At 41.3% G+C, this 22,288-nt stretch overlaps 2 protein-coding genes across 2 annotated transcripts; one reads left to right on the forward strand and one right to left on the reverse strand.

The window, feature by feature from the left end:
• Positions 1 to 640: 640 nt before the first annotated feature.
• LOC117767454 (cytochrome P450 1A1) lies at positions 641 to 7,386 on the forward strand. The gene is made up of 8 exons (XM_034595095.1): positions 641 to 914; positions 1,110 to 1,401; positions 1,492 to 2,112; positions 2,938 to 3,061; positions 3,178 to 3,267; positions 4,633 to 4,756; positions 5,097 to 5,183; positions 5,304 to 7,386. The coding sequence occupies exons 2-8, from the start codon at positions 1,132 to 1,134 to the stop codon at positions 5,584 to 5,586; spliced, it is 1,599 nt and encodes a 532-aa protein (XP_034450986.1). The 5' UTR covers positions 641 to 914; positions 1,110 to 1,131; the 3' UTR covers positions 5,587 to 7,386.
• A 1,057-nt stretch (positions 7,387 to 8,443) lies between these two features.
• LOC117767724 (kinesin-like protein KIN-14E) lies at positions 8,444 to 16,352 on the reverse strand. The gene is made up of 16 exons (XM_034595558.1): positions 16,215 to 16,352; positions 15,705 to 15,765; positions 15,487 to 15,620; positions 14,233 to 14,409; positions 13,912 to 14,075; positions 13,700 to 13,812; positions 13,018 to 13,124; positions 12,329 to 12,428; positions 12,059 to 12,251; positions 11,635 to 11,815; positions 11,287 to 11,524; positions 10,612 to 10,772; positions 10,432 to 10,536; positions 9,942 to 10,039; positions 9,773 to 9,851; positions 8,444 to 9,240 (listed from the first exon to the last, which is right to left on the reverse strand). The coding sequence occupies exons 1-16, from the start codon at positions 16,350 to 16,352 to the stop codon at positions 9,190 to 9,192; spliced, it is 2,100 nt and encodes a 699-aa protein (XP_034451449.1). The 3' UTR covers positions 8,444 to 9,189.
• Positions 16,353 to 22,288: the final 5,936 nt, after the last annotated feature.

The raw sequence follows: 22,288 nt of genomic DNA on the forward strand, positions 1-22,288 counted from the left end.
ATACATATCATGTGTGAAATCATATCAGCACTATCACAACTATGGGGATATGTAGCCTCAAAGCATAACCACAGTCAAAGTGCAGGGGACATGAAGTCAACCCAAACAGATAGAGACCGCCCCCTTGTGACACAATATGAAAATTACACTGTTCATAAAAATGATGGGGTCTGTGACCCTGTGATGGATTAATACTCAGATCCTTTCCTTATGTAAAATGATTACGTTCCATATTCAAGTTTTACTTACACCTAAAGTGTCAAAGGTGGTGCAAGACTGAACTAATACAGTAGCTAATACACTAATATAAAAGCATTTTCCTCATAACCATGTATTTGACTAACAAAGTGTTCATGTTATTTTTCCTCCAAAACACTAATTCAGAGGCAAGCTGTAAAAACATACTTACATTTAAGCTTTAAACGTCCTTTCTTCAAAGTGTATTATTTATTAATATCAGTAAATCATTGTGGTGCACTTGCATGATGCTCACAGGCAACCCTGTATATTCTAAATCACATTCCTTAATATGTAAGGCCTTGAAAAGACATTGTGTTCTGCAACAAACAGCCTCCACCTCTATAAGGGGCTAAAGAACAGGAGAGGCGGGGGACTCGTGTTATGAAAGGTTCCGGTCTGCGGTAAATGGGTCGATGCGGTCACTGGCTGACCTGAGGCCTGAGCCAAGTTTCTCGCCATGTCTGCCTCTCTATTGTGAGCGGGCAGCAGCTCCCTCTGCAGGGGGCCCGATCGCTGCTCAAAGGGACGTCCCGGACTGTGAGCCACTCTCACTAACACTGATTTCCCCAGGATCAGACCTCAGACTCCTGCCTGTCATTTTGTCTCTGCTTTGCTCTCTGTTGTTTGGTTCTGACTCTACCGTTTGACACCAAATTTACAGAGGACCCTACATGGTGAGTTTTATTACAAAATTGATTCCGATATTTCTTTTTTTCTATCTTTGTCTATTTGTTTTGTTTTCATCCTTCTTTCCGTGGAATACTTTTTGTCTTTTGTAGAAAAATTCTCTCTACATTTTCAAACTAATTGAATGTTGGTCTCTTTCCACTCTGAAACATACGTTTTCACTTCCATCCTCTATGTCTCAGTATTTGCAGTTTACCAAGCAAGATGAAACCCACGTTTGGAATTCTGCCCATCAAGGAGAACCCATGCGCTTCTATTTCTAGTGTCACTGTCGGTCTGTGTCTTCTCACCCTCCTCCTGATGGCCCTCAGGGGCCGAAAGAGCCACCAACACACCTCCCAATTGGACCACACTAAATATCCTCCTCTTCCTGGCCCCACACCGTGGCCCCTTGTCGGTAACCTGCTCCAGATGGGGGACCAGATTCATCTTTCTCTAACACGTCTGAGGCTCCAATATGGTGATGTTTTCAAGGTATATAGAGTTAAATGTGTGAAAACATTTAAGATGGTCTAATGATGGGGTATTTGCTCATTCTATCACGTGATCATTCCTGTACCTCAGATGCGTCTGGGCTCTTTGACTGTTGTGGTCCTGAGTGGATACGCCACCATCAGACAGGCACTGGTCCGACAGGGGGATGCTTTTGCAGGGCGGCCTGACCTTTTCACCTTTTCTGCTGTGGCCAACGGGACCAGTATGACCTTCAGTGAGAAGTACGGACCGGCCTGGATGCTCCATAAGAAGCTGTGCAAGAACGCCCTCAGGTCTTTCTCCCAGACTGAGCCCAGGGGGTCTGGTGCCACCTGCCTGCTGGAGGAGCATGTCTGTGCGGAGGCTGCTGAGATGGTGGAGGTGATTCGGGAGCAGGTTGCTGCTAAAAGGGAAATGGGCCAAGATGTGATGGGCATTGATCCAGTGATACCCTTGGTAACCTCAGTGGCAAATGTTGTGTGTGCCCTCTGTTTTGGGAAAAGGTATGACTACAATGATAAGGAGTTTCTCACTATTGTCCACATCAACAACGAGGTCCTGAGGATCTTTGCAGCAGGGAATCTGGCCGATTTTTTCCCTGTGTTTCGCTACTTTCCGAGTCCATCTCTGAGGAAGATGGTGCAGCACATTCAGAGGATGAATGGATTCATGGAGAGGAGCATTGAGGAGCACATCAACACCTTTGATAGGGTAAGGAGACCTGTAGATTCACTGGTAGACCATCATTTATATCAGTTAAGATGGAGGACAATGCAAAAGAAATGCATGATTACACATAAATGCAGCTACAGCAAAAATGAAAACATTATTGTTTTACAAACAAAGACATTACTCTATTTCTTGAAGAACAAAATCAGCTTCTGAGTGTTTCAGGACCTACGTACATCACATATTTTGAGTGATGATTGTTGGACACTATACAGAAAAATACATGAGTGAAGCCAAAATTTTAATCTTTGAAGGACAGACAACAGAAAATGTATATTTCAAAGAAAAGTACAAACATATCTCATGAGTATCAAGACCAAGGTACCATCTATTGCAAGGTGATCATAAAATACAAACATTATAGATTCAGGACGGTCCCATGTGGTGGATAACGTAATATAAAGTGTTATTTTCTTTTTATCTGTCGCACTAATTTGCTGCCCACTATTTAATCTGACATTGCACTCATGCAGTAGTAGTTGTGAGTGCGACTGTAGCCAAAAAAATAACAAACAAGTTCCCTGGGAGGGACCTTTGTTCTTGTGCAGAGTGGATAAAATGTTCGCACACACTCTAATTAGGAATTGGCAACCCAGTGGAAGACACGCGTCATACCATAACTGATTATACTGTCTCTTCCCTAATTATTGCTTTTAAATTTTTAACCACCATTTTTACACAATCACAAATCACCCTGTTGTTAGCAAAGATAGCTTGATGCTTAGGTGATGGTGATGATTACAAACATGATTAAATTTCCTGTTATATTGTGTCTGTGAATGTGAATGTGTGTGTGTGTGATTGCAGAACTGTATCCGGGATATTACAGACGCTCTGATTGCACTTTGTGAGGACAGGGAGGAAAATAAGGAAACGTCTGTGCTCTCCAACTCTCAGATCATTCACACGGTTATAGACATCTTTGGAGCAGGTTAGAAACAGCACATTCATTGATGACAAATAGTGATAATGACATGGAATGGATCGTACTGATCGAAACCATTGATCTATTTTCATTGCAGTAGTGTTCTTTGTTATTTTCTGAAGGATTTGACACCATCATTGCTGGTTTACAGTGGAGCCTGTTGTACCTCATCAAGTTTCCTGACGTCCAGGACAGAATCCAGCAGGAGATAGGTACTGTCTTGTGTTTTAATATTATATATTAAGAATAATATAACACTATTGATAAAATAATGGAGCAAATATTGTGGCTGGTAGTCTATTGGTTATACCAAACTAGTAGACATAGAGAAAATAAAAACAGAATAGTGAGGTTTTAAGGACCTAAACATGTGAAAATGCATCTCTTTCTAACTAGTGTATCATCATCACAGGAGGAGCCGGGCACAGAAGTCTAGTAGGAAGTGTCAAACATCAACATTTTAGGCAAAAATCACGGCAACAAAAAAAACAACAATGTGCCGACCCGGGTGCCCTCCCCGCACAGACAGAATCTGACAGCCACGAGAGAAACTCACAAAAGATCAATCCAATTTGCTGATGCCAGAGCTACTTTTGAAGTCTGCTGACAGAAGTGCTGCTGTCTTCTGTTCCGAGGCACGTTGCGCTTTTCGCAGAGGGGAGGTGGGATGGGTTGGAGGGGGGCACACTTAGAGAAGAACCAGGCTGAATCAGGAAGAGAGAGAGAGAGAGAGAGAGAGAGAGAGAGAGAGAGAGAGAGAGAGAGAGAGAGAGAGAGAAGGGGGGCACGAACAGCCAGAGAAAGACAGACAGAAAGGTTAGAGAGTTGAACCAGACCAACACAAAGACAGTAACACGCAAGGCATTGAACACATTTAGATTAATACTCTTCACCTACTGTAGGCATCACTTTAATTAAGTTAAAATGAATACAATGCATTGACTGTGAAGCTTTTCATTCTATTCTTTAAAGCAGTTTCTCCACTTTAATGGAGAGCTATTAGTGATTTAATACGAGCAACATTGATTTGAAAGACGAGCATATTTATGTCTTTGTAATTGTGAAGTGCGTTTTCATGAAACATTAGAAACTCAAATAAGACAACACAACTCAGTCCTTTCTTTCAGCATTGAACTGAGCTGCAGCTATATTTTACATACAAGAACTTGTGAGCAAATGAAAACTACTGATCATGCAGTTATATCAGATGAAATAATTAGCTATAGAGTGATTTGATGTCATTGCAGACCCCAGCTTCAGTAGCTCTGAACCTGCATCGTAGCTGAGGGGTTGTAATGTGTCTAGTTTATGTTGCAACAACCTGTGGTAACTTAAAGAAATATATCTCGAAAAGTATCATTGTTCATCCTTATTGCATATACATAAGATTACTATGTATATTACTATTTCGAAAGCACTCTGTCTTGCAGTGAAATATTTATTTGCGATGTTTCATTGCTCAACATTCACCGACAGAGTTCAACAATCCTTCAGAAATATGTTGTTTTAAAGTTTGTGCAAACACTCACCAGTTCCCTACATTTGGAACTTATAGGAATAGTTCTTTTCTCTTGCAGATTACCACATAGGCACAGCCAGACTGCCCAGGTTTTCAGATAAGACCAAGATGCCTTACACGGAGGCGTTCATATATGAAGTGTTTCGTCATGCTTCCTACGTCCCTTTCACCATACCTCACTGGTAAGACAGACATTTTGTGTACAGTAAAGGTCTGTATATCTGCAAAGCATGTTATGTTTGTTGTTTAGCAGGATTACACAAAACCTACTAAACCCATTTCTGTACAATTTTGTGGAGGGGTGGAACATGGAATTATGATATGGGTCTAAATCAGGGGCAGATCCAGGAATCTTTTTCTTTAACATTGTGAGATAGGGTGTTTTGAAACATTTTCCTGGATCCTGAGTGTGTGCAATTCAGTTCAGATCCAAGTAAAAATCAGGATCTAATGAATTTAAGGGATCATCATAGGGGAGCTGAAGAGTGCCATTCTAGTCGTTCACGCTTTCCGCTCTTTTAGCACCACAAGAAACATCACCCTGAATGGATATTTCATTCCTAAAGACACATGTGTCTTCATCAACCAGTATCAAGTCAATCATGATGTGTGAGTAGCCACAAGCAATCATCACTTAATCGTGACTTTGGATTTAACATGACACTGTATAGTGTGAATTATAAGAAATGGTGTACATTACTGGTCCTCATGTTTCTCCCTCTGTCCCAGTGATCAATGGGGTGACCCGGACGCATTTCGCCCTGAACGATTCCTGGGTCCATCAGGACTCCTCAACAAGGAGCTGATGGAGAAGGTTCTCATCTTCGGCATGGGGAAGAGACGCTGTCTCGGGGATGGATTTGCTCGCTTGGAGATGTTTGTGTTTCTCACCACGCTGCTCCACGGGCTGCGGATTGAAAACGTCCCGGGGCAGGAGCTGGATCTCAGCACTGACTTTGGTCTGACGATGAAACCACGTCCTTACAGTATCACCATCTCCTCCAGGTTTTAGATCAGGTGTGGACGTTTTGGAATATCACAAATACTAATTATTTTGTATTCGCCACTGTTTTTGGCAAACCTTCATCACACCTCAGAAATCCAACACCTCCCTTTGTTCATAGATTGGAATATTTGTTTTGGCAAATGTGGTCAAAACAATCAGCACAAATATGAACAACATAAGATGAAGTATACTTTATATATCAATCTGTATGTAAGACATTAATGTCATTTAATATGAACTAACTTCATGTATTGAACTCAATATTAGCCGGGTGAGGGTCATTCAAAGTGCCTCTGTGCCTATATTTTGAAAGGGCGCGTAAAGTCCCTCTGCCTTCCTGTCCCACCACATTAATAATGAAACTAGCTGAAAACAGACCCTCATTAAAAGTCTTTATCTTCAGATATTAGTTACAGTTAAACACTGAGGGAGGGAGAGAGAGGCTGTTTCAGATTGATGATCATTGCTCCAGGCCTCAAACTGTGTTCACGCAGGGTTCATCCTCACTCTCACTCGCCCTCTTCTTCCCCTCCTCGCCTCTTTTCTTCCATCTCCTCCTCATCACTTGCATTCCCTTTCATCTCCCCATCCCCCTCGTGTCCTCGTCTTCGTCCTGTCTTCACCCCCCATCCCCTTACTGGTTCCTCCTCCTTTTTAAAGTCGCTTGGAGGGCTGCACTGCCGAGCTAACTCGTCCCACCTCCATGGTCTCCTCCAGTGGCTGCCTGGGGAACAGTGGAGAAAAGTGTATATTAAGACATTTTTAACCTCCTCCTCCTCCTCTCCCATCAGCACTGTGACCTCCCACACACTCAGATTAGATACAGTCCCAGACGTCTTTGAGCGAAGTAAAGAGGACAGTGAAGCATGAAATTAGGCGGTTCTATTTTCATAAGATAAATGTAAAGAAGCATGGCAGTTTGAACAAAAGGGGTTGCTGGGCACAATCCTTGTGGCGAACTTTATCCTTAAAATGAAAGTTTGAAAGTTACGTCCACAACAACTCTGTTTTAAACTTTTGGGGAAGTCTACTGAGCTTTCTTATACTTTTCCAACAGATTCATACCTGTAAACTGACAAATCCCTTAAGACCACTCGAGCACTAGTCTGTCCCAAGGATTCAAACTGGCAACCCTCTTATCTTCACTAACCTCTATAGCCAGGAAAAGGTGTTAAATTGACTAAAATTGTCTAAGATTTCAAAAGTAACAATAAAAGGAATAATTGGATGTTTGACCTTTACTGTGCAGAGTGACCATTTGACAACGGCTGGAAGTACTAAGTAAGATGAATTTGCTGTAGAACAATAACTTGATGTTTATAGATTCTGGGTATTTGAATGAGAAGGTGTAGACATGTAATTTCAAGACTTTTCCTTCTTGTTTTTAACACACATTCATTGCAAGGACCAATTGATTTGTTGTGTGCTATCATAACTGTCAGAGTTATTCATTATTTATAACTGCAAACATGTTGAATGACCTCTTGACAAGATGAACTCAGAGCAATAATTCCCACAGCAACTGCTTCTCCTCATTGTAGTTGATAATGACTTTTATTATGTATATTTTAAAGGGGAAACTACTTAAAATGAGGAAAACAGTGAAATTAATGGGAATCATAAGCTATGAGTTATATGTACACTAAAAACAGTATAGACTGCCTCTAACAATGTCTTTTTATGATGCACATTTTCTGTAGAAAAACATGTAACTTGAAAATAAAAAAGGAAATGGTTAACCTCTTTGTTGTAATATTTCTATTTCCCAGGTAACTGTCATCTGACTCTTCTTGTACGTATAACAATTCTCAGATTGTCAACAAAAGCAGTGGTGGAGGAGGTTTTAAAACACTTTACTTAAGTAAAAATACAAAGAAGTACAATGAAATGTATTCAAATGAAAGTATAAGTACCAGATAAACTTTTATACTTGAGTTAAAGTAAAAAAGTACTTATACTTTTTGCAATACGTAAAGTATAAAAAGTAAAAGTAGTTCCCCAAAACAACAGTCTACAACAGTCCCGGCGAAGGCTTCTTCCAAATCCAATTTCAGGTGTTTCTTCTTTACCAGTGATGCTGCAGGAGGCGGGGTCTAATGTTACTGCTCTGATTGGATCAGTGAACCGATTCTCCTCTTGTTATTTATGACTTATAAAAACCTAAAAACACAGAGTGAAAATGTAACACAATGCATTGTTAAATGATAGTAGTATAGAGTAGGAAGAGCAGTCATTTCCTGTTATATGTAGTGGAGTATAAATGAAAAGTACCTGAAAATACATCTATAAGTAAAGTACAAATACATAAAAAAATACTTAAATATATTGACTAAGTAAAAGTACTTTGTTACATCACACCATTGCTCAAAAGCACCCTGTCACAGTGACAGCTCCCCTGTTGTATGAAGTCATCAATCACAGCTGAGCTGTGGGTGGTCATGTATGCGAACCATTGACCATGAATTGGTTCGTGTGGATTGATTAAACAAACACACCCAGAGGATGAGACCTCGGCCTCAGACCTCCATTCGCTTACTGCAGCACTGTGCGTCTTTGTCCCTCACTTTGTTCTCATCCACAGTCTGGTTTAAACTATCGCCCTCATTAAAGAATAACAAATCACATGAGAACATGCTCTGCGCGTCCTCTGATCTAAAGCCCCCAATAAAACACAGAAGCTATAGGAATCATGGCTTTAACGTGGCGTATCAAAGAAAAGCACTTGCTGGGCCCGCGGTATAGATTACAAGTGCTGAACAATTAAGATTAGGCCCAAGAAGACAAAAGACAGCCTACTTATAGAAACTGTTATCCCTCATCAGGGCTGAAGTGCCGTCCTGGCTCAAACACTTTCTGTTTGAAGCCTTGGATTTGCTCTGACAGTTTTAGTCAGACACAAGGCATCTAGTGCGAGAAAAACAAACCAATAAGCAGCAGAATGAATCATCTTTCCACGACTTTAAATCATATAATTGCCTTCTTGTTATATAAGAAACAGTAGCATATTCACATGTGGGGAAATAAATGCTTGACAGCATGACCTACTTCATTTAATGTAATAATGTAATAACAAAAAAATGTCCTCCGTCAATGTTGGCACATTTTAAGCAGCGTTTACCTTTTGTCATAAAGCTCTAATTTTAGTTAACTAGAAAAAGAAAGCACATAACAAGGCCTTTGCGTGTGTGAGAGCGTCCGTTCCCAGCTGGGACCTGACCCTGCAACAATATAGGGACAGGTCATGGGCCCTGGGGACTTAACCTCTCAGGTTCTAATGGGCTACAAACTCATTGCGGTTTACCCCACACAATAGAAGGCACACTGAATGACCAACTGACTTCCTATTTGCCTATTCAGTTACATGTGGGGCCCCCATATTGTGGGGGGCCTCATTCTATAGACCTGGCAGCCAGCACCCATTAACAAACTGCACGCAATCCCCTGAATGTGCCCGGTAGTGATGTCACCCATCCCGCCATGCACGTGACTAAATATAATGTTAAAGTTGTTAAAAAAGTGCGTCCTCGTTCCTAAGAAGCGATGCATAAAAGACACAAGAAAGACAATCCAATCGAACCACTTCACTGCAGTGTTGTCGAGTAGTAGAGTTCAGACATCCTCCTCCTCCACAGTCTGTCCCGACCTCAGCTTCATGATCACCTGTCAGAAATAACAGAAAAAGGAAACAGAAATAATTAAAAAATGTATTTGTGCATTGCCAAGAAGTGCATAGCTGTTTTGTGGAAATCCGTTTCCCATCTCCCCATAACTAAACTTTTTTGGGGAAATTCATAGCTGCATTCCACTTTAAAGTAATTCACACAAACCTTTAGAAAATAACTATAATACCTTTATGAAAATCCTGAAGCCCTATTTGACCTGTATTGACACATTACAGACACCTATATCAGGTCTGATATAAAAATGTAACCAGAATCGACACAGCCTTGGTCGTCAGAGTAAGCTATAGGATTACTTACATTGCCTCTTGTTTATTCATTAATGTTCTTCCCATTCATATATTAATTATCTTTTTTTCCTTCAATTTAACTTTGACTTCTACCTGCTCCTTTTGAGAGAGCTCCTTCTGTTGTTTGTGGGTCAGGGGATCAGGAGCCATGTTAAGGTTTTGTATGTCTTGTTAAGCTGAAAATTTGAAAATAAAATAATAAAAAAGAAAACCACACTGTACCTCTTTCAGCTGGGCGATCTCTTTGCTCTCCACGTTTCTCTGAGCATTGTTGGTTATGGCCTTCACTCTTGTCGCGTAACTGGAGGGTTCCGGAGGATCGGGTGTTATTTGGGAGTTTTGTGAACGTGACAGATAAATGAGAGGAAGAACCTCTCTCTGTGCTTCTTACATGAGGGATGTGAGAGTCTCATCGACGTTGCACTCTGAGGGAGAAATGTTGACGATCATCAGGGTTTTGGCATTACCGCCCAGCGAGTCCTGCATCACCTGAGGGAGAGGACAACGATTTAGCAAATTAATGTTCACCGCTACCGTCTTTGTAATTTGTGTCTGATGACAGCAAAGTGTTTCAATTCACTCAAAACTGAATCAAACTGGATGGTCACAGTTAGGGCCAGGTAATAAGGCCAATAATGATATCAAGATATACATTTCATATCAGTTAATATCAATAATTACAATATTTTCATGTTAAATGTCACATTATTATTTCCTTTATGTTTTGCTTCTCTTCTTTATGAGCAGACAATGACAAACAGACAAGCAGACAATATATTGAACTTTTATTATATTGCTATTGATGAAAATTATATTACGATAATTATTCATGTTGTTTCATCGCCCAGCCCTGGTCTGAATTCACAGCTTTATGAGATAACCTGTGTCAGCTTGCTGTTCCTGTACGGTACATGGGGCAGCTCCGCAGACAGGGCTGAGATCACATCGCCCAGGGCGCTCAGAGACTTGTTAATGGAGTTAGCCTCCTGCAGAGGAGTAGAGAATTTAAAGAGACCATTAGAAATACTCGTCACTTGTTGGGCCATAAGGTTTGAGCGAACCTTCAGCTGGTGGTCCTTGGCGCCAGTCTTGGCTGCTCTCTCACTGCCTGCCAGGTCCACCAGGCTCAGCTTCCCAGTGCTCACGCTCCCATTGGTCAGATTCCTGCTCTCCACCATGATGCCAACAATGAGATGGGAGCGAGAACTCTCCACATTCATTTCTTGGAAAACATAAACCGTAAAAAAGGAGTATGGATTATTAGGGCCCCAACTAACAACTATTTTCAATAAATAATTAATCTTCAGTATTTTGTAGATATATTTTTTCAATAAAATATTTAGAAATGCCTTTTTCTTGATCAATTACAGATCAACACTCCAACTGTCAACATTGCAAATGATCAACAAATCAATTGATCATTTAATCATTTCAGCTAAAGTCAAGTTTCTGGTGAAAGACATTGCATAATTACCGATAACAACACGTTATTCTTATTCCTATTTCTTTATCAGTACTTTTAAGTGTACACTGTCAATCGACTTTATTTGTAACTGTTATTTATAAGGTTGTAGCTGGATTTACAGTTTTGTTGCTCTGCCACTCAACGTCCAGTCCAGTAATGATGTACCGAGCTGATGTTCCCCTCACACTGACTGTAACTAACACGATTAATCCAAACCATTTAGCAGGGCCCTGTTTGAACTAGGCAGCATGGCACGGTACAGAGAACTCACTGGTGGCAGAGATGTGTCGGTTGGCGCAGGCCTGCTGGAACAGAGCATAGAGCTCCTGGGCACTGGAAGCCTCCTTTGTCTCTGCTCCTTGGGCGAACACAACCCCCTTTCTGTTCCTCTTGATTTCCACCCGCCTGGCCTGGCCATGGGACTGGGGCTGTGCATGGGCCTCACCAGCCAGGCTCACGAAGAGGTCCTGGAGCCTGTCGTTGTACAGCTCGAGCATATAGGCCGAAACCTAAGGTATAAGGAAGCACATGAAGGAGGAGGAGGAGGGCATGGACAGAGAGTGAAAGATGATGTGAGGTTCTCTAAAATCTTTCCTCCCAGTGAGATCCTGTCCGTCACCTTGTAGTCAAACTTGGTGCTATTCTCCCTGATGATATCAAACATGGCATGAAAAGATCTCGGCAAGATCCCGGGGTTCTTCTGCTCCTTGTCGCCCACCATGGTGAAGGTTTTCCCTGTGCCCGTCTGGCCATACGCAAAGATGCAGACGTTGTAACCATCGATGGCTGACTGGATCAGTCTGTGGGGGGAAAAAATACTCTGAACTACTTAGCTGAGAGCATTAAATCTGTAGATTTAGGGATTACACGCCTCTCCGGGGGGCTTCCATTAATCTGCTTCATTAATATTACATTTATTTCATGATCAATTAGATTTTTTTAGTTTTCGGTGGAGAAACACATTTGATGCCCATTATATGTGTGTTATGGTAAATTTGTGAACTGCATTGGTTCCTTGCTTTAGAAGTAATCTCTCCCCTCACCTGTTGGTGTCATGAAACAAATCTTCCTGAGATGTTTCTGCACAGAACACCTTGTCAAACTGAAACTCCCTCGGCCCACGAGCGGTTTCCACCTTCACAGAGAACTCATCTATTTTATCCACAACCACAGCCTCGCCCTGTGCAGCCTCGATTCGGCTCGGTGGCCGAATCCGACATAACACTCGGATTTTACCTGAGGGGAAAAGAAAAACGTGAAACCTTGATAACCTTGAAAATTGTTAGGCTTAAAACTTTTGTTTGTTTCTGTACCTTTCATATCTTCCACCATATTGTAATACTTCATCCTCATTGTCCTTTCTGATGTGTAGTTCTCAATTGTTTTCTTATTCTCTTCTTTCATTTGCTTGAGCTTTGGCGAGGAGAATATGAAAATAGGCATGAAAATGCAAAGATTACTAAAATTCCTTGACAAACATTTCAGTTAATCAATCTGGAACTTAAAAAAAAAAACATTGGAAAGGTCAGTGGCTTTGCTACAGTGTACTCAAAGTGTTGATTCACAGACAGCGATACAACTATAGACACTCAAGTGCACCTCCACCAAGGTCCAACAGTCCCCTCATGAAACCACATTTAAATTCACTAGATCCAGAATTTCTATTTGGATCTGCACCAAATTACATGTGCTCATGAATAACAGTGTCCTAAAAATACCTTATTTTCTCATCAATATCCATGAAATATAACCAAAACCATTATATTATAGGGTTATGTATGATGCTTCATTAATCAAGATTAAAACATCCTAAATCATGTCTTAAGTTGACACCTGAAATGATACAGTGGAGGCTGTAGTTTCTTAAATTCACCACTGACATTATAGAAGGATGAGAAACAACTCTTCCTGTTGTTTAATGCACTGCAGGACAGCTGGGAGATTATCATCAGCCCGGAGGTCTGATGTGAGCAGAGACCTGTCTGATTAAAGAAACAACAACCTGATCCTGCATCAGGAGAAGCTGCTGACCGACACTCTTCACTCCCTCTGTGGTTCGGATCGTCCCTTGTCCCAAAATGTCCTCCAGCTCTGAGACCGCATCACAATCTGAGTAAAACAATTGTTTAAACTTAAAACCACTGATATAACAGATGCACCTTATACTCAGTTGCACAAACATACAGCTGTAGTAAGTGATGCATTACATTACTGCACATGTTGACATGACTGCTTGGATGCCTGTAAAGTGATTTGAGTGAATTTAGCAAGAAAGTATCATAAGTAACCAGGAGTGTAACCCCTAACCCAAAATAGAAGCATAAAGAAATATATAATGCCAAACCACATCATTTCAATCTCCAAAATCCAGGTGATAAACAAAGGCCCTACTGTGCAGACACATATCAGTTGTTCAAATCTCCATCCTATAGCAGGAACATCATACACACACATTTAGTCTTTCTAGTTTTCAACCAAACTTCTAAAATTAAAAAGGTTTTGGCAGAAAGGTTTGTTGTGGTAGAATTTAAGGGGGTTCTCACAAAAGTCATTGCCGTGCACTAATGTAATCAGCTGTTCCTGAGGGGCCCCCTCTCAGTTCGAGGCCCCAGATGACTGCCTGCTTTGCTGACTCTTACACGGTACTAAGTAACATTTCCAGTGGATTGAAGCTGTTTATTTACCGTTTGTTTCTGGGCTCTCTCCAGTTCTGATGCAGTCTAAAGCCATTTGAGAGACCTCGTACTCCCTCACTCTGTCTTGGAGCAAAGACAAACTTGATTCATACTCACTTGACCTATAATGTGGAAGAAAATCGTTTTAATGATAATTAGGCTGGCTTTGGCTATTCCAACAAACAAAAATCAATGTAATGTTTGCTTCCATGAGATCTAACCGCTTTAGGTCAGTGGTCTTATCCTGTCTGTCAGTACTGTCTTCTGGAGTCATCTGTAGACTGTCCAGTTTGTCTCTGGCTTCAACCAGAGCAAAACGATTCTCCTCAATCATCTGGTCCAGAAGAGCTCGGCTCTCACTCACTGCACAGCAGATTGCATGAGCCTTGAAAGACAAAACAAAGCAGTTGTTGGGTACCAGTAAAAGAAAGTCATAAAACCAGACTGATGTCTGAGAAAACAGACTAAAGTTCACACTTGAGCATAACAGAGAATGTCATATTGAGAGGAGTTCACTGGCAGGTTCACAGTTGTGTATGTACCTTGTGTATGAGAGTGGGGAGCAGAACACTGCAGGGTGGCTGAGGAAGAGGAGGGACGGGGCTCCTCTCTGCCTCCAGCAGCTCAGTGATCTCTCTCTCCCTCTGGTGCAAACTCTCCTTTAGATCCTCCAGACGGGCTTTAGCCCCCTCCAGTGGCAGATCTGACTCACTGCAATCCTGAAAATAGAAGCAGAGCAAAGGGTCAAAACACCCAAGTCACAAAAACATATTTATCTCCACTGAGGAGGTTATTTTTTCACCTGCATCTGTCTGTTTGTTGGTTTGTTTGTTTGTTCGCAGGACGACACAAAATCTAGTCTCCACCTAACCTAACCTGGGGGGAGGCATGGGTACTGGGCCAGGAAGAACCCAATGGTTTTAGGTGTGGATTCGGATTAAAGGGCGGATCCTCTTTTTTTTTTTCATTTCCCTCAGCTAGGATAGGGAAATGATGAAGGTTATCAGGCCACTTCCTGTTTTCTTTTACATTTCTACACAAGAACTAGACAATCATGTGCAGGATTGTTCGGCCTTGTTCACTCTTCTGAGTGCCAAACCACTGGGTATATTTCTAATAATAATAATAACAATAAGAATTATTATTATTATTATTATTATTATTGTTTATTTATTTTGACTATGACCTAAAATGTCTGGGGGGACTGGTCTCTGTGTGAATCTGTGTACCAAGTCATGAAAAAAATTGTATTGTATTGTATTGTAAAAAAAAAAAAACTTAAATCAAAATGAAGATGTAGAGCAGGCTCTGCTATGTGAACTCAGGGGTCACATGACACAGTCCATTCACCTATTATCCAAATCATTAAAGACAATAATCTCAGCGTTTACAGCATCATATATAACATGAAATATCAGAAAGGTTTATCATTCAGTTGCAGCTGGGATAGAGAGGCTATATAATATTGCGGATTAGTGGTATTGAAGTATTGAAATTCATATTTGAACAGTAAATGACTCCTAAGTATAAAGGTCTCAGCAGACACACACATGTGCCTTCGATGTGCATTGGGTGCAGGTGATAGTGTGCAGTGTTCATGTTCATACCCCCCATCCCCCTTATCATTCCCCACTATTTTTCAAATTCTTGCTACGGCCCTGCTGGTGATCAAAGTCATTGTTAACGAGAAAATATGACACTGGCTAATCATTCTCGCAGAAATACCATCCAGATATGTTTGCAATCTGTTCTGAGATACGAGCAGCAGATTGTCATAGTAACTAATCCCAACCCACCACAGTCTGTTGTTGTACTTTGTTCTCGGGGCTTGCACCTTCCTCTGTGGCTTCCTGCTGCTCCTGCGATGATGCCATCAACAGTTCTTGGACTTTCCCTACTTCCTGTCGGGCCATTTGCAGCTCCTGTAGTGCTGTTCGGGGTGTCACAGAGGATTAATAAAGGTGTCATATAAAGGCTAATGGTTACACATGCTTATGAATGCATGCAGACTCACTGGAGGCCTGGTGGCTGTGCAGGGCGTCCAGCCTGGTGGAGAACAGCTCCAGCATTTTGCTCTAAAATGAAAACGAGAAGCAATGTCTGTGTAATAAATATGAAAGGAGGTTTGACTGTAAAGTGACCAGAAGAGGGTGCTCCATTCCTATTCTACCTTTTCTCTGTGCCACTGCAGGGCCTCCTCTTTACTCCTCCTCCTCTCAGCTCTCTGCTCCTCCAGCAGCAGCTCCTTCTGAGCAGTCAGGGCCTGCAGCAGACAGGGTCAAGCAAAAGGAGAATTACACAAATTACTGTTTGTTATGTCACCTATAGATGAATTCATTTTGAAAAAGAAAGAGTTTGATTGATTACTGAAGTGTATGTCCCGGAAGAGCAAAGTGTACCACAAGAGGCCAGCAGGAGTTGAGCCAGATATTTATGTAACAGGGAAAAAAGAACATGAGGTTGGTTTGGGTCTTGAGACTTAAGTAAGAGACACATTAAAGGAGAGATGGACAGCGACACTGACCACAACTCGCTTCTCCCACTCAGTGTTCTTCTTCTCCACCTTCTCCTGGTACAGGTCCAGGATTCTCCGCAGGGTGTTTAATTTGTTCTGGAAATGAGATCTGACCTTCTGCACCGTCCATTCCTGATAACATAGCATCCTTTCCATTACTGTCATGTACACACACACACACACACACACACACACACACACACACACACACACACACACACACACACACACACACACACACACACTTAAACACACTTAAACACACACACACACACACACACACACACACCTGATTCTCTCGTGCTGTGATCTGGAAGTTCTCCTCCAGCTCTTGCACCATGTCCAAGTGTCTTCTCTTCATTGCTTCCATGTCCTCGGCTATCTGCGTGTTAGCACAGATTGCATGAACCTCACATACACGAAATACATGTAGTCATGGAACTGATAAAATGCCTTCAGGGCTACAGTTGCAGCATCAGTGCACGTGAGTGTTAGCGAGAACACAACAACAACTTCATTGTGTGTCTGCATGCCCTCTCACTGAACAACTGGACAGAGCCTGTAGTCACATGTCTGACTAATATTCCCACTTTCACAAGATTAAATACAATTTTGTCTGCTCTCAGTATGTTGGAGGGTAACTTTCAGATGCCCACGTACATTTTTTAGAATACATAAATTGATTAATAGATTCTACTCTTAATATAAATACACTGACGTGTGGGACAGTAATTGTTGTGTGCTCTTTCTTTTACCTGAGTGATGCAGAGCTCAGCTGACTCATACGGGATGTACATCTTGACACACTGTGATCTCTCAGCTTCTGTTGCCTGACGCACATCACTGCTGTCTGACAGCTGAGAGTCTGAGGAGCCTGGAGAAATAACCATTCACTGCACAACCATGGAAATAAACTATAGTGTAGTAAAGTTATACTTTAGATTACTAATACTTATACTTGACATGAGTATTTCCACTACCTCATACTTCAACCTCATTACACTTTAGGAAAGTGAAAGTCCACTAAATGTAGGAACCACTAGTTGAATTTTAAACAATGACATTTTTTTTCAATCTAACTGTCATTGTTTAAAATTCAACTAGTGGTTCCTACATTTATTTTACGTTACATGCACCTATTACAAAAAGTGTTGTCTGGTTGGGGCCCTCATCAAGTTCCAGTCTCTGCCTTCTATAGTTTTTGAACCCTTTTATCAAAACTTTTTTTTTAGATGAAGAAGATTCAGTAGACATAACCAATTCGCCCTCCATCAACAACAATAAGAAAAGTAACAGTTAAATTTTGTGGACACATGCATCAGTATCGGTACTTTTCAATATTGGTTCTTAAGTTCTTACAGAATTACCCAAAAACCTGACAACTTAATGTAAAGACACATACATTGTACATACTGCTCCACGTTATTATTTTACCCCACCTTGGTTGACCTCTTGTCCAGGTTGTTTCCGTCGATCTATGCTGATCCAGCGCCTGAACGCAGCCCACCTCTTCATCCACAGAGGTTTGTCAAGAGCAACAGCTTGAACAATGAAGCAAACGTTGGTGGGCAGTTGGAATCAACTTCACAGATTCTGTTATTGCCTACAATGTTAGGAATGTGCTGTGTGATAAGACATTTTAGAACATCTTGAGTAATAAAAACTTATAGAGCCCTAAATCAATTCAACAAACGTGTCATTTATGTATTTTTCTCTGTCAGTGCAAGGTGCATACATTTTCCGCTGTTAAAAGGTTTTACAGGAATGCACTAATTACCATTTAATTTCAAATAATCTTAATTGGGTGTAAGAGCTGATGCATCACTCCTTCAGCTCTGTGTGTGTGTGTGTGTGTGTGTCAGATCATCGCTTCTTATTATTTAAAGTCAACTAAGCAGTTCCATCAAGTGTTTCAACTTGGTTCATTCACAGTTTTTCTTCTGAAAAACTCCAATTATGTAATGTTCTCCAATGTATTTATCATCATTTTATTGCATTTGCACATATGCATTGATTGCAAACAATAAAGCACATATACTTCAGTAAGACAACATTTTATTTATTAGATTTATAACAGATTTACATCCTTATCATTGTAATGTGTAGGTTGACAGACCCATGTTTATTTTTCAAGATACATTCATTCAAATAATCAAATAATGTCAGTAGTTCAATTATTTAGTATTATTTAGGCCCTGTTTATTTTTCATTTTCAAATTAATCCATGACTGTTGTCAAGTTTTTCTGAAATCCTGACAAGGTTCCTCTGAATATTTAATAACTCTCTTATCTCATCCCACCCTCTCCCCCCTGTGTTTCGTCATACAGGAATGTGGGCGTGTCGTCATGCTGTTACTTTCCTCCCAGAAACACCTTTCAGTGGAGAGACAGAAATCATGTGAGGAATTAAAGAGATGAGACGGTTGGATTAAAAAAACAAAACATTCAGGTTATCTGTTGCACAAGCTCAAGAGCAGGTAGAGTGTGACTGAAAAACAAAGTTGAAACTTTAAAATGTTTAATGAGGGGTTTATTAATCAGATGATCGGTTGTAATCACTGGGTCGTGTATTTTGAGTAAGAGATTATGCAAAGCTTCAGTTTAGGTCTCTGTGATTGCATGAATGTGTCGGATAAGGACTGTGCAGGTCTCACCTGCTGTGTTGTCATCATACTGGGGAAACTGTGTGTTGTGGATTATTGGACATGGCCTCTCGTCCTTCAGCTCTGGTACGCTGCCTGGTAAAACCTCCAGCACATGTGGGGCCACTGGGGCCCGTGTGGCCCGTGAGGACACCAGAGGGTCCTCAGGGCCGGTGGACGTGTTTGGTGTCTCCCAGGCACCTGAGAGAAGAAAAATAAAAAAGTCCATACAGACAGATAAATGAGGAACAAGGTATAATCTTTAAACAGCTGGATGGAGGACAGATAACTTTCAGGCAACAAAAACATCTGGATGGAAGATGGTGGACCTTACAGTGACACAATGCAGGCATGAAGCCAGTCTTTCCATATAGAAACTCACTGCCTCTGCATGCAGACCATGTGACTACACATGCATGTATGGAAAGTCTGAAATCACACAAAACATTTCCAACTAATTCTTCTGTAATTCTAAGGAAAGTGTGCAAATATTGTAGTTATCTACGTGTGTTGGAAGGTGTGTTTGAGGCTGGCAGGCCGTCATGTCCAGATCTCACACCAGATGCTGCCGGGAACTGTGTGGCATGTTGGTTCTGATACATTCACTGCTCCACTGCTTCACAAGAGAGGCAGCCAAGCAGTTGAAATATTTAAGCCTCGTCTAACTTCACCTGTCTGCCTGCAACACATTCATCACACAGAGCAGCTCCCACTAAACAAAGTCCGATATCTGCTGCAGAAATGAGCACGAGGATGTCAACGCCATCCTACAGATGCATCCATTGCTGATGTGTGAGGTGTTTGCTAGATGTTAGTTGTGTCTTACACTCACGTTGCTTGCCTGCAGGAGCCACAGAGTGATGTCTCCCGACTTTCTTTCCCAGGAAGGTCAGTGAATATGATCCACTCTCAGCTCCAGGAGAGTTCACGTACATTGTGTGTATAATTGTGCTTCCGCTGTCACTACTTTTCTTAGTTTGCTCTTTGAACCTGCAGAAGAAAATATAGTTAATTTTGGTTTAAAGCCACACAGATCCAAGATAGATGAATGCTATTGCAAATCCCAGAAATGTTTCTTCTATATCATAAACTCTCGCTCAACCCTCAAACTGTTTGCAGATGTCAGAAAGCTCACACAGCAGATTTGCTCAGGGAGTGTCATCCTCTTGTCAGAACTCTCCAAGCTACTAAGCTGCAAGCTTCACTAGAGGAAAAACTGAAAATCCCAAAGTTCCTCTGATTTCACTGTGCTATAAAGAACAAATCTTACACGTCCCTTTGTAGGATCTGGCACAATGCCACAATAAAGTTATTTCAATTGCCTGGAAAATGAGCCACACAGCCATGAAACTGATGTTATAAAAACAGAAATACACGAAACCAGCAGAAAACACATCTACTTTCACGAGAGAAGAAAACTTGACAATAGAAGAGCTACCTGGCCTCGGAACAGTTCAGGTCCCTCCCGTGTGATTCAGTGCAGTTTGAGTGCTGCTATGCTGACGAGGACACGTCGGTCCTGATGTCAAAGGGGAACCAAACTCTCAACAGTCTTTAAATATTAAACCTGTGCAGATGGAGTTTCACCAGGTACAGGCTCAAACCCCACACAGCTCTTCTGGCAAAGAGATGCCCCAAACAGTCCTCAGGTTTCCCGTGTGTAAGATAGAGATTGTAACTAGATGCTTACTCATACATACTGACACACACATGTTGGTCACACACAGTCATTCTGTTTGTTTACCTTGGGACCCCACACTTTCCTCAACTGCTTGGGTGAAGGGTATGAGCCTGAAATAGGTCGACAACATTAAAACGTATTGGGATATTGTTTTTATGTGATTCTGTTGTTGTCAGGGACCGAGCAGTTAAAGGACAAATAGGCACAGGGTTTCTTTTGAAAAGATGGGATTCAAATTCACCCCAAAATGATCAAAACACAAAGGAATGAAAAATAAGCAGCTTAATTGGAGACCTAGGCCCATAACATATATCAACCATACAGAAGTCTACTCAAAAGTACTGCTAACAAAACAGGACATTAACTCAATCGACTGACCTAAAACACTGAGACATATAAACTGGCTGATCAAACCATTTGGGAATGATAGGGAGGAAACAAAATAGACAACAACTAAAACTACAAAGAAACCCCATTCCACCCCCATGCAAATGCAACACTTGGTCTGACCCATGGGCCTCTGTATTTAAACAGACTCCACCCTCAGTGATTTTTTTGTCCAAACCAGGAAGGAAGACAGCAAATCAGACACGATAACTTAAATACAAAGAAAAATGAATCAACACAACAAATAAGGGAAAAACAATACAAAGGTGCGTGCCTCATTCAGAATACAATGCAGTGTCAAAACATTTTGCAATAAACAAGATTTTAAAACCCCAAAAACTGTTTGTTAACTGATGACTGGTGACTGCAAAGAAAATGACAAAACCTCTGACGATGATGTGAGTGTGTGAGACCATCAACCTAAATTAAATCCAATGTAATGAGTGTGGTGAGAAAATTAATTTGAAATGTGTGGCTGTGGATACGACCATTACAGTTGAAGAGGAGAACATCTGGTATATAGATAGAATATATTTGCTACAGTGGTAGGTTCATATACACCCTAAAACTAATCTATTTCATGGTCTTAAACATAAGCTACTCTCTTTTTCCTGTTGTTCTTGGCCAAGCTCCTCTGAGAATTTATTTTCTCTTTCTTTCTCCTTTCTAAGACCAGGATACTTATTTGGAACATTTGGGCAACAGCCTGAGCATCTGTTCAACACACCTTGCTTAAAGATAAATCCAGATATGATGCTACTTTAATGAAAATGCAGCTTTGCCTCCTCCTTCCTTTTTTTCAAATCCAAACGTGCCCTGACGGTATTCCACTGTATAGTAGTGTAACATTTAAATTCTGCAAGGTCATCAGTCAAATGTGTCATCATCCTGGCTGCCTTACATGCAGTCTGTGAGCTCAGTGGGCCAGTGTGTTGAGGCAAGCAGTCTGCAGGTGGTGTCAGGCCCTGGCTGTAGAGTCATGACATCATGCCACACCTTAGAGAAAGTCATTACCTCCCCACATAAAAACTAGACTCTTCTCAGGAATCTTCAGTAGGTCTATGTCCACTTCTTTCTATAGGACAGATAACGGATAGATACACAATGAGCTATGGATTGATTTGAGGCCTCCTCTCCTGACAACAATTTTGCAAAGGGAGAAACACTGTTAACAGCAGGAATGTCAAACGAGCAATACACACACTTCACTCTGTCTTCTGTCAACATGAAACTGTTGATTTTGCCCGTGGACACATAATCCACCCCAGCAGTGAACACATTCCCTGTAGAACAGATGAAAACACCTGCATGTGTGTTGTCACAGTCACAAACTGCACGTTTAGTGTCTGCAGAAGGTCTGCTGACTGTAGGAT

This window comes from Hippoglossus hippoglossus, chromosome 9, assembly GCF_009819705.1.
Source record: "Hippoglossus hippoglossus isolate fHipHip1 chromosome 9, fHipHip1.pri, whole genome shotgun sequence".
Taxonomy (NCBI): Eukaryota; Metazoa; Chordata; class Actinopteri; order Pleuronectiformes; family Pleuronectidae; genus Hippoglossus; species Hippoglossus hippoglossus.

Bases quoted from the DNA above. Each gene is read 5' to 3' on its own strand.
- LOC117767724 (XM_034595558.1), bottom strand. From the start codon at position 16,352: ATGCTATGTTATCAGGAATGGACGGTGCAGAAGGTCAGATCTCATTTC. The intron at 13,813-13,911 runs GTTAGATCTCAT...TCCACATTATAG, and splicing joins AAGACCACTGACCTAAAGCG to GTCAAGTGAGTATGAATCAA. The intron at 10,537-10,611 runs GTTCGCTCAAAC...ACTCCTCTGCAG, and splicing joins CCAAGGACCACCAGCTGAAG to GAGGCTAACTCCATTAACAA.
- LOC117767454 (XM_034595095.1), top strand. From the start codon at position 1,132: ATGAAACCCACGTTTGGAATTCTGCCCATCAAGGAGAACCCATGCGCT. The intron at 3,268-4,632 runs GTACTGTCTTGT...TTTCTCTTGCAG, and splicing joins CAGAATCCAGCAGGAGATAG to ATTACCACATAGGCACAGCC. The intron at 5,184-5,303 runs GTGAGTAGCCAC...CCTCTGTCCCAG, and splicing joins TATCAAGTCAATCATGATGT to TGATCAATGGGGTGACCCGG.